Raw genomic sequence first — 11,317 nt, forward strand, 5'->3', positions numbered from 1 at the left:
TGTGGATGAATGAAGGCCTACACCTATGGAAAGCTGAATGACGTAATGTCTGCTCTGGAACAGTAGAAATTTTAGACAGCTATACACATTTATGGGTCTTCTATTTAAAATATTTAGATTTGGGAGCAGTATATTTATTTTCTTAACATTGTTTCCTTGAAGCTGATCGTAACTGGCTGACAGAAGGCAGGAGAAAGCATTTGGGGAGAGAGGCTGAGATTATAATAGAGTTATGGATAGCCCCTGCTTGGGTAAGCTGCTGGTGGACAGTTGACTGTTGCAGCATTGGCTCCCCATCCCCACCACTTGATCTCACATCTCCTACATTTCTAGATATTAAAAATTTTGCCAAGCGGGTTACTGGACTACTGCTTCTGAGGGCTTAGAGATCGTTGACCCAATTTCCTGGTTGAATGTGCAATTTGTAGATGAGAAATGTCCTCACTTCCTGTGACTAGAGAAAAATAATGAAACAAAAAATGGGGCAAAAGTATCTAACCACAGGAGGTAGGGAAAGCCGACAGAAAAACAAACAAACAAACCCAAGAACTAACAGAAACCTGAAGCTAAGGGGCAGGTAGGTTGTAGGAAGTAGAGTCGGAATCTTGGCTGTGTGTTTTCCTTCAAATACTCTCTAGGATGACCCACCCTGCCTTCTCTGACCACAGTAATCACTATAAAACCACACTACATGTGAGCTCTGGTCAGGGGAGAATTTCAGATAAAGAAGCAAAACAGCATCTTTTTTTAGAAAAGGAAAGTGAAATCGTCAATGCCAGTTTCTCTTTTTCCTAGGTTGAGATGAGCTAGCTCCCTCCACTCCTATTTTCTGGTAGCTGCTCTAGGCTGCTGTCTGTGTTATTCATTAACCAGGCATTCATATTTCTGTTTACCCATCTGCCATCCTACGGGAAATTCAGAGGAGTCCTGCAATCTAACCAACCACCTGGATCCTTTTGGATCAGGACCAGCAGCCACATTTAGCTAGTGTTTATGGTGCCAGAGGCTTATCCTATATGCAGCCTGGGAGAGAGAAAGTTTTCTCAAGTAGGATGTGATCTGTCCATCAGTTGAGCATATGTGCTGGGAATGTGTCTAGAGATATGCTTGAGCTGGATTGCAAGAGCTGATTATTAGTATTTTTTGCCAAGCCCATGTTCAGTGACTTCATCTTTGTAGAAACTGGCCCTGGTGGAATGTGTCTGCCATAGAAATTGGCAAGTGCGACAACTCAAGGCCTTTCACAACTCCATTCTCCTGCTCCCCACTACCCCTTCCCATCCCAGGAGCTGATTGTGAAACATTTTTTAGCACACCACTGGGGACATCTATTTATCGAGTAGATGCATAACTTGTAAAGCCTTTTTGGTCCTTGGATGATCACTTCTAATGAAAGAAGAAATAGCCCTTACTTTCAGGGATGATGAAAACCTGGCATGTTTGCTATAGTACTTTATGTTTTCTTAACTGCCATGCACATTATCTCCTTAACCTAACAACCATCTCCCTTCAGTGGTAGGCACAGATGCCAGAGTGATCATCTTAAAATAGAAATCAGGTTATTTCACTCTCTTGTTCAAACTCTCGAATGGCTTTCAAAGCTCTTAGAATAAATTCAAACTCCTACTTGTGAGCTAAAAAACTTTGCATGGTTTGGTTTCCAATGACCTCCTTAACTTTATCTTCCATTGTTTATTCTCCGCAGTTCACGATATTCCAGCCCAATGGTTCTCAAAGTGTAGTCTCTGAACCACTAGCATCAGTGTCACCTGGGATTGTTAGAAATACAAATTCTTGAGGAGTTCCAGTCAAGGTGGTGGAATAGGTAAATGCTGTGCTCTTCTCCTCCCATGAACACATTAATTACAATTAAATTATAGAAAAATCAACTCAGAGAACTATCTGAAGACTAGCTGAACAGAAGTCCTACAACTAAAGATATAAAGAGGAAGCCACATAGAGGCTGGTAGGAGGAGCAAAAATACAAAATGGGATGGCCCCACACCCACGTGTGGCAGTTGAGAATTGGGAGGGATATCTCAGCTGCAGATATCCCCCTTGAGAAGCGAGAGGTCCCAGCCTGCTTAAGATCCCCAAGCAGGAGCACCAGTGCTGGGAAGAGGAGCCCCCACAACACTTGACTATGAAAATCAGCAAAATTTCATGCTACCAGGTGAGATGAAAGGCTGCTGGAAACCCAGGCTCTGTCCTCTTAAAGGGCCTATGCACAGACTCTTTCACTTGTACGCACTCACCCTAGGTTCCACCAGAGGGTCAGCAGCTCAGGAGGTGCCAGAGACATACAGGAAGAGACTAAATTGTGTGGCTTAAGATTGAGGGTTGGAGGGACAGTTTCCAGTGTTCCTGTGTTAACCCTGCCCACCACATAACCAAATCTGAATTTGCACTAGCCTGGTGAACTCCACTCACTTCATTGTGGTTACTCCTTGGGACCCCACCCCACCTAACTCATGCACTGCAAGAGTTTCTTTCAGTGGTGAGCAGCAGGCATTGGTTCATGCTGCAGTCTTTCTTGGAGAACTCTTTGAGATCTGTGGGGCTAAGGGGTGGCCTTGGTGTGCTCTATGCCTTTTGCTGAGTGGCCCCAGGATCAGCACTGGCACCAAATCTGAATCTGTATTAAACTGGTGAACATCACTTTCCCCACCCTGAGATCCCATCTCATCCAATTTGCATACTGCCCCGAGGCTCTTTCTGTGACTGAGCATTATGGGCAGATGGTAGGTGACAGCAGGCCTCAGAGTGCTCTGGACCTTTTGCTGAGCTGCCCCAGGCTCAGTACTGGTGGCGGCCAACCTCATTTTGTAGTGTGATGTTTCCCATGTACCTCCAGGTCTAGCACAGGCAGCAACCAACTGCAGATCACTTTGTAGCTTCTACCAGGTAGCCTTGGGGTGGTCATAGACAGCAACTGACCTTGGTCTGCACCAGACACTCTACCAAGAGGCCCCCGAACCAACACACCCTGTGTTGTGATCAACTTCAGACCACAACAAAGCACCACCTGGTTAGCCCCACAAGGGGCATATCCAAAGGGTGATTTCAATAGGCATCTGAGGCCACTCTGTGGGGTCAGACCCCATACAGCAGCTGGCAGGCTGTGTTCGTGGCCAGTCCTCACAGCCAGTCAGCCTGAGGGTCAATCCCGCCCACTGACATGCCAGCTGCAATCAAAGCTCAACTACAACAGGAAGGCACACATAACCCACACAAAGGACACTCCTGGAGCACCCAGCTCAGGTGATCAGGGTGACTGTATCGATGGGCTCCACAGGACACCTACTACATAAGGCTACACTGCCAAGACTGGGAGACATAGCAGATCCACCTAATACACAAAAACAAACACAGAGAGGCATCCAAATGAGGAGACAAAGAAACATGCCCCAAGTCAGAGAACAGGCAAAAACTCCAGATAAAGAACTAAATGAAATGAAGGCAAATACTCTATCAGTTACAGGGTTGGAAACACTGGTTATAAGGATCCTCAAGGAACTTAGTGAGATAGTTAGCATAAAAAAAAAAAAAGACATAGTAACTATAAAAAAGAACCAGTCAGAAGTGAAGAATACAATAATTGAAATGAAGAATACACTAGAAGTAATCAACAGAAGATTAGATGAAGCAGAGGATAAAATCAGCAATTTGATTGATAAGGGAGCAGAAAATACCCAACCAGAACAGCAAAAAGAAAAAAGAATCCAAAAAAATGAGGATTGTTTAAGGGAGACTTCTGGGACAATATCAAGTATAACAACATTTGCATCATTGGGGTACTAGGAGAAAAGAGAAAGCAAGAGATTGAGAACCCACTTGAAGAAATAATGATGGAAAACTTCTCTAACATAGTGAAGAAAATAGACATACAAGCCCAGGAAGCACAAAGAGTCCTAAGCAACATGAACCCAAAGAGGCCCACATGAGAACATATCATCATTAAAATGCCAAAGGTTAAAGACAAAGAGAAAATCTTAAAAAGCAGCAAGAGAAAGACGGTTAGTTACCTACAAGGGAGCACCCGTAAGACCGTCAGCTGATTTCTCAACAGAAACTTTCCAGGCCAGAAGCGATTGGCACAAAGTATTCAAAGTCAGGAAAAGCAAGGACCTACCACCAAGACTACTATACCTAGCAAGGCTATCATTTAAAATTGAAAGAGAGATAAAGAACTTCTCAGATATAAACCTAAAAGCAACAAATGAACAGGACAAACAAACAGAGACTCACGGACATGAACGATAGACCTAGTGGGTACCACGGATAGGGGGAAAGAAGGTAGATAGGGTAAAAGGGGTCAAATATGTGGTGACAGAAAGAAACCTAACTATGGGAGGTGAACGCACAGTGTAAATATATATATGCCTTACTGTTAATGTGTACAGCTGAAACTTACTGGATTTCGTTAACCAATGTCACCATAAAAAAATTAATTAATTAATTTTACAAAAAGAGAGAGAGGGCCCAAATAAATCAAATTAGAAAAGAAAGAGAAGCGACAACTGACATCACAGAAATATAAAGGATCATAACAAAGTTTTACTACCTAGCATATAGTACTTGTGTCATCAATCAAGCACCATTTTAAAACAGCTAATGAGATATCAGTAATTGTGAATTGTTCGAAATAAAAATATCTTTGGAAAAAACAAAAAAAAGAAATATAAACTCCTGTGTCCCATCCCAGACCTACTAATTCTGAAGCTGTGGGGAGGGAAAACAGTAATCTATGCTTCAGCAAACTCTTAAAGTGATTCTAATACATGCTTAAGTTTGCAAACCACTGCTCTAGCCCCACACTGGCCCTCACTAAAGTTTTTTCCCATCTCAAGGCCTTTGCACCAGCAGTTTCTATTTCTAGAATGCTCTTCCTGTGGGCTTTTACATGGCAACTACCTCTCATCATTCAGGTCTCAGCTGAATACCACTGACTCAGGAGAATTTTCCAAACCCCCTGAACTATCCTCTTATACTTTCTCTCATATCTCTATTTTAGTCCATTTGTAACATCCATTTGCCACATTCTGAAATTACCTTGATTCTTTATTTGTTTACTTGTTTATTAACCATTTTTTCCCTCACTATAATGGAAACCCCTAGAGGGCAAGATATATTGTCTCTTAAACCCTCTGCATCTCCAGCTCCTAGAAAAATACCTAGCTTATAGTAGTTAATCAATACATATTTGCTGAACAAATGAATTACTAATTTCCCAGTGAAGAAATGGGCTATCTATCAAGTAACTTAATGAAGATGAAATACTTGTTAATGAGTAGCTAAAGTTTCACCCTGAAAGTCTCAGATCAGGCCCAGAGATTTTCTTGCATTTTCCTGATCAGAGAGCAGCCATGTCTCCAAAACCCTGGGAATCTCAGGTTGGAAAGGGTTTGGCAGTTACTGGTCCAGTCCTTTTCAGATGTGTGAGTTTCCTCAATGTCCTAAGATGGGTGTTTTCTATCTTCTACTTCAAAATTCCTGGAGATGGGGGAGTGATTACCTTGCTGAGGTAGTTAGTTCCACTTTAAACAGCCCTGACTGTTTCAGATGTAACTCCCTGCCTTTTTTGCCCATGACCCTTGTTTTTCCCTGTGGGGCTCCACAGAATGCATCTTCCATAAAATGGACCTTATCTCATTTTAGCCACATATCAAACAGTCTCTTACTTACTTTTCGTGTGTTAGCGAAAAAAGCAGGCACTTTGGAGTTAGGAAGACCTGGATGCCAACTCTCTTTCACTTACTGGCCTTGGAAAGTTCCCTTCATCATCTTAGGCTCCTTCTCTAGAACAGGGGTTCCCAACCCCAGGGCCACAGACAGCTACAGATCTGTGGCCTGTTAGGAACTGGGCCACACAGCAGGAGGTGAGCGTCAGGAGAGCCAGCGAAGCTTCTTCTGTATTTGCAGCTGCTCCCCAGAGCTAGCATCACTACCTCAGCTCCACCACAGATCATCAGGCATTAGATTCTCATAGGAGCACCGGTCTCTGGTGCCAAAAAGGATGGGGACAGCTACTCTAGAATACTGCCTGACATTTAATGTATTCTTGTTGTTACTTTATTATTATTAGGTTTTAAATTTCCAAAACATTCTGGTTAATTTTTCTGATTAACTTGAATTATTGTCCTTTGATTCATTGAATTAACATCTTTTATAAAATGTGTTGCTCAGTACTAAACATGCTACTGAATAGAACTCAGTAGAGTGAAATTATCAACTTGTTTAGACTGCTTCTTTTAATACCACCCAAAATCAAATTAGCTTTTTTGGAAGATCTAATACATCATAGATGCGTAGTAAACCTACAGTCAGCTGAAAATCCCAGATTTTTTCCCCTCATACATTACTGTCCAATCATCCTATAAAGTTGCTTACCTAATATATTATTTCCATCATTTAAAATTTCTACTTGCTATATTTCTTCAAGTGGGAGTATATCTATGTTTCAGTTGTTATCTTAGAGCTAAATAATACTCTATAATTTCTCAGCAATTTTGTATATTAAGTCTCATTTGAATCCTCATAATGAACCTGGGAGGCATACATTATCCTCTTTATTATGATTTGGAAATGAAGGCTGGAGGTTGTGACTTGCTCAAGGTCACCCAGTTAGTAAGCAGAACCAACATGAAGTCAAGGCTCTTAGGACACAAGTCTAGTATTGTTTTGAGGAAGGAAAAGAAAGAGAATGAGCTCTTGGTTGGGTGGAAATAATAAGGGAAGTAAGTCTTTCTGGAGAAAGTAAGTACTGTGTGGGGTTTTATAAGAAGGGGAAAAGCAAGCAATCAGAAGACGGGGTACATGCGGTTGAGGTGAGGGGGACTTATAAGCCGGAAAGGTATCTCTGAAGAGTAATTCCTTGGACAGATTGGGTCTCTAAGCTAGGCCAGTGATTCCTAACCTGACCTGCCTATCATAATCACCTAGGGAGATTTTTAAAACTCACCTGCTGCCCTCGACCCCTGCCTGAGATTCTGAGTCAGTAGATTTGAGGTGGCCACCTGTATTGTTCTTATATCTCTACATGTAATTCTGATATATAGCCTCTGTTGCAAACCACTAGGCTAGGACCTGGAGGGTCAGTTACCGAGAGAGAGTGCTCTAGGGGTCCTTATTGTGAAGAAATGAATTAGTCAGGTGGAACTGGGAAGGGAGAGAGGATACAAAGCAGGCAATGGAATGATATGATATGAGTTTCTGGGAGGAAAACTTTTGATGATAAGAAAACTCTGAAGGCTTCTAAACAGGAAAGTAACATGTGATACATTGATAATGTTGCGTAAAGACTCATCCTACAAGCTCTTTCTAAACCGATCTCTATTCATCAGTATAACAGGATTATGGCAGTACCCTCACTTAACCCACTCTCATTACATCTTTACCTTAAAATGTTTCTGTGGTTTCAGATGCATCACCTTCTCATTTTGCTGTTTGCTGCTGAGTCTGGTTCTTCATTCCATTTTTGCCTTCCCTATACTTGCAGAAACGTCACAAAAACGGTGGACACTTGTTTCAGAGTTTTATAATCTTTATTTTCAATCTGCCAGACCAGGCTGTCTTTTCCTGTGCTAGTCAGTGATGAGCTCTGACTGATGGGTGCTAAGCTGGCCCAGAAGACGCCCTACATCGTGCTCAGTGGCAGCAGCAAGAGCATGAACGCTAACACCATCACCAAGTGAAGCCGGTGCGGGGTGCCATATAGGGAGAGGACAAGATCCAGACCTCAGGCAATTTAATGGGGAGACAAGCTACACACATGAAGACGTCTTGAGCATACTTACAAAGCAGCAGGTCAGATCAATACAGTGCAAACCTAGATCAACTAGAGGCCTAAGCCCTCAGCCCCACCTCCTAGTCCCCTTGGCTCAGAACCTCCCTGAGTTCTTTGACCTCATTTAGTATTTCTCTTCCGTCTCTTTCCTGTTGGCTTTTTCCCCAGCATCGACAGCTAGAACAGCGTCTAGATATTGTTTCAAAGCTTATGGTAAGATTGTTTTAGGACTCTCTGCTTTGGCCTGGTCATTTCCAGCTACCGATCACCTCATAAGGACTGAATTCGTGTTAGCTACATGGCTTCTGAAACTTGGTCTGATAGTGCTTCTATGCCTAACCATTTCTTCTTTTGTTACGGAGCCGTGTTCCATTGGGAAGGAAAATTCAGTCAGAAAGGGATACCAAACTGATGAGAGAAATTTTTACAGTCCCAGTAGTGGATTGCTGAATCTGGAACAGGAACCCTCATGCTCTCCCTCTCCCAGCCTGCTCAACTCATACATGGCCGCGAGGGCCTCCAAAGGTGCAGAGACCTCCCTAGTCTGTGGTAAAGTCAGAGCTCGCTGCTCCCTCGACTTGACTCGCACCCTTATCCCCATTCGCCATCTCCGCTATCTCTCTGCCTTTGCGTCCCGACAGGGTGGAGCTCCGATGCCGCAGTATCTGAAGCCCTTTGCCAAAGGCTCTGCGCACATCCGACGAAGAGAAATAGAAAAGCAGGGGATCCAGGCTGGCATTGAGGGAACTGAATACCACAGCTTCCGCTCGCCACTGGGGGCTTTTCTTCGTGTAAAACCCCACCAGGTGGGATACGTTATAAGGACCGAAGCACACCAGGAAATTAAGGAGTGTCACGATAGCCAGCCCCACAGCTCGGCGCCGCCTCTGGGCCCCCACATGGGGCTGAGTGAGCATGATCCGCACAAAGCGCCAGTAGCAGAAGATGGTGACCACCATGGGGATAAGGAAGAGGACAAGGCACAGCTCCAGTCGCACAGGAAGCACCAAGTCCAGCTGGCCTGGGCTGAAGTTCTCGTAGCAGGTAATTTCATCCTTATTTGTGGCCTCCTGGGTTTTGTTCCAGTACTGGACGATGATGACGATGGTGCAGTGACCAAAGGACATGATCCAGGAGATCAGAGCAGCAATCACTCCATACAAAGGCCGGCGGGACAGCTTGTACTGCACGGGGAAAGCCACTCCCAGGTAGCGCTCGATGCTGATGCCCGCAAGGAGCCATGTGCTCCAGTAGATGCTGCTGTAGAAGCCGAAACCTGTGATGGCACAGATTATCTCAGGCAGTTTCCACGTGAATTCATATGCAGCCTCAATGATCTTGAAGGGCAGCAGCAGCAGCAGCAGGAGGTCCGCCAGTGTCAGGCTGAGCAAGAGAATGTGGATCGGTGCACGCTGGGGCTGGCGGACTCGCCCCAGGAAGGCACGAAGGGCCAGGAGGTTGGCAGGGAGACCGGTGAGAAAGATAATGACATAGGCCACGAGGATCAAGGAGCTCTTCAAGCTTAGCATGACTGTTCTGAAAGAGGATTAAAAAAGGGCAGGGTCAGGAGGCCCCACTCATAGCCTGTGGTCCCACCTCTGGTTCAGGATGAGGACATCCTCCCTGGCACTCTCCCCTTCCCAGGTCAAGGCTGTCTGCTGACACCACTGCTTGCTCACACCACCTGCCAGAACTGCCCAGAGCAATTATTGACTTTGCCTGGGGTGGGATATTAACTAGGAGTTATTATGTTTGCCGTCATGTGTCTCTGGGGGAGACCAACCCTTGGCTACCCAAGGGAATTCCCCCTCCAGTTTCCCCAGCCTTTCTCCTTCTTTCCTCAGAGATACAGGAAGTTACTTTTATCAGTTTCCAACTTTCCTTAAGTCCCTTCCTCATTCAGAGACCTGCAGAGAGAAAAAGCAAGCCTCCTCACACTGAGAACTCGTCCAGTGAGAAGCAGGCGCTCCACCCAGTGCTGGTTCTCCACAGCACCCCACTACCTGTTCAGGAAGCAGGTGCTCAGCTCCCTAACCCATCTCCCAACCTCGTTTTCTCCTTTGCGGAATACAGATTCTCTTCTACCTTTTCCTCTCCTGTCCAATACAAGACTCGGATTGTTATTAAAAAGGGGAAGCTAGTGAAGTGTAGGGGAAGGGGGAGTGGGGAGAAAGCATGAGCCAGCACTATCTTTGGGGTTTGTCCCCCAAAGGCTTTAGAGAATATTCAGAAAAGCCCACAGGCAGTCACTGGCTCCCGAACAGAAGAACTCTTCTTAATGGGGTAGCTGTTTCCACTTAGTTTGTAACCCTCACCACCCACACAGTCTGGCCCCTTCATCCTCTTTCTGGGTTCGATACCCCGGTCTGTGATTTCTTGACCTCCACCACCCCACTGTTCCTATCTCCAGATGTGATCCTTACATTCTATTTCTGAGAGACTTCCTCCAGCCCCCCCAAACACCTTCCCCTCCACTTCTGATCCTGGCATCACTTCCCAGAGTGCAAGCACTCAGCTAGCTTCCTTGCCTTGTCTTCGTTCCGGATAGATGGCTTCTTGGGATTAGTCCTGAAGGAAAGTCTGAAAGCTTCTGGGAAAGAGGAACAGAGCTTCAGCCACTGCTACCGCTTATTTCACACAGGAAAATATCGTAAGGAACCTGGCTGGTAGAAAGCTTTTATACCAGCACAAGTCATGTGACCAGAGAGAGGAAGGTCAGTAATTGAGCGCTGTCTCTTCTCCCACCCGAAGGAAAAGGCGCCAGCATCTTTCTTCTTACCCTACGGATCCTCATTCTGACTTCCAGACCCAGACGGAGTTTCTGTCCTAGTTCCCGAATTTCTTTTCAATCCCAGGCACCTTTCCTATTTCCCGTTAGATTCTCTTCTCCTCTCTTTTGTAGGAGATTTCTTCTATCAATCTACTTATTCTCAGAAAAGAGGATTCCTATTTCTTCTTATTCTTTTTTTTTTTCCTCTTTCTATCTGGTCTCCCGCCTTCTGCCTCCAGTAAGTTTCTTTTACCCTCTCAGTTGAAACAGATTGATTTCTCCTAGCCTATGTAGTGTGGGATTGAGGGTCATGCACATGTGGGCTCAAATTTAAGTCCCTCATTGTGACTTTGGGGCAGATCAATTTTCTGAACTTTAGTTTTCTTTTCAGTCAGGTGAGGAGTCCGTGAAATGGCATATGTAAAGTGTATGGGCCAGTGCTTAGCACTTCATGGATGCCAGTTAGTAGACGTGGTCCCTCCTCTCAAGCTTGTTGGACAGCTTTGGAGAGAGTGAGCCACTTGCTAAAATATCCAGAGGCTGAGGGCACAGTCATGCTGTCTGACTCGGCCACGTGTCATGGATTCAGGGGCCCCGCGGTGCCTGTGTGGCTCTTTCTAGAGGAGTGGTGCTCAGGCTCCATTCCTTTCCCCCACATATTCCCTCTTCCTATGAGCGAGGCCCAACCTCTGAGCCACCCTGTCCTTTCCTCACTGTGCAGCTCCAGCTTAGAAGCTCCTCGAAGTCCTGTTAAAACACAC

The 11,317-nt window shown here is 45.0% G+C and overlaps 1 protein-coding gene across 1 annotated transcript; it reads right to left on the reverse strand.

Moving 5' to 3' along the window:
* Nucleotides 1-6,731: 6,731 nt before the first annotated feature.
* FFAR2 (free fatty acid receptor 2) lies at nt 6,732-10,449 on the reverse strand. Its single transcript, XM_039850113.1, has 2 exons — nt 10,315-10,449; nt 6,732-9,322 (listed from the first exon to the last, which is right to left on the reverse strand). Exon 2 carries the CDS (start codon nt 9,313-9,315, stop codon nt 8,326-8,328), a length of 990 nt encoding a protein of 329 aa, XP_039706047.1. The 5' UTR covers nt 9,316-9,322; nt 10,315-10,449; the 3' UTR covers nt 6,732-8,325.
* Nucleotides 10,450-11,317: the final 868 nt, after the last annotated feature.

Source organism: Pteropus medius, unplaced genomic scaffold (assembly GCF_902729225.1).
Source record: "Pteropus medius unplaced genomic scaffold, Ma_sr-lr_union100, whole genome shotgun sequence".
Classification (NCBI taxonomy): Eukaryota; Metazoa; Chordata; class Mammalia; order Chiroptera; family Pteropodidae; genus Pteropus; species Pteropus medius.

What these genes read in the sequence shown, in the direction of transcription:
- FFAR2 (XM_039850113.1), bottom strand. Translation starts at nt 9,315, where the DNA reads ATGCTAAGCTTGAAGAGCTCCTTGATCCTCGTGGCCTATGTCATTATC.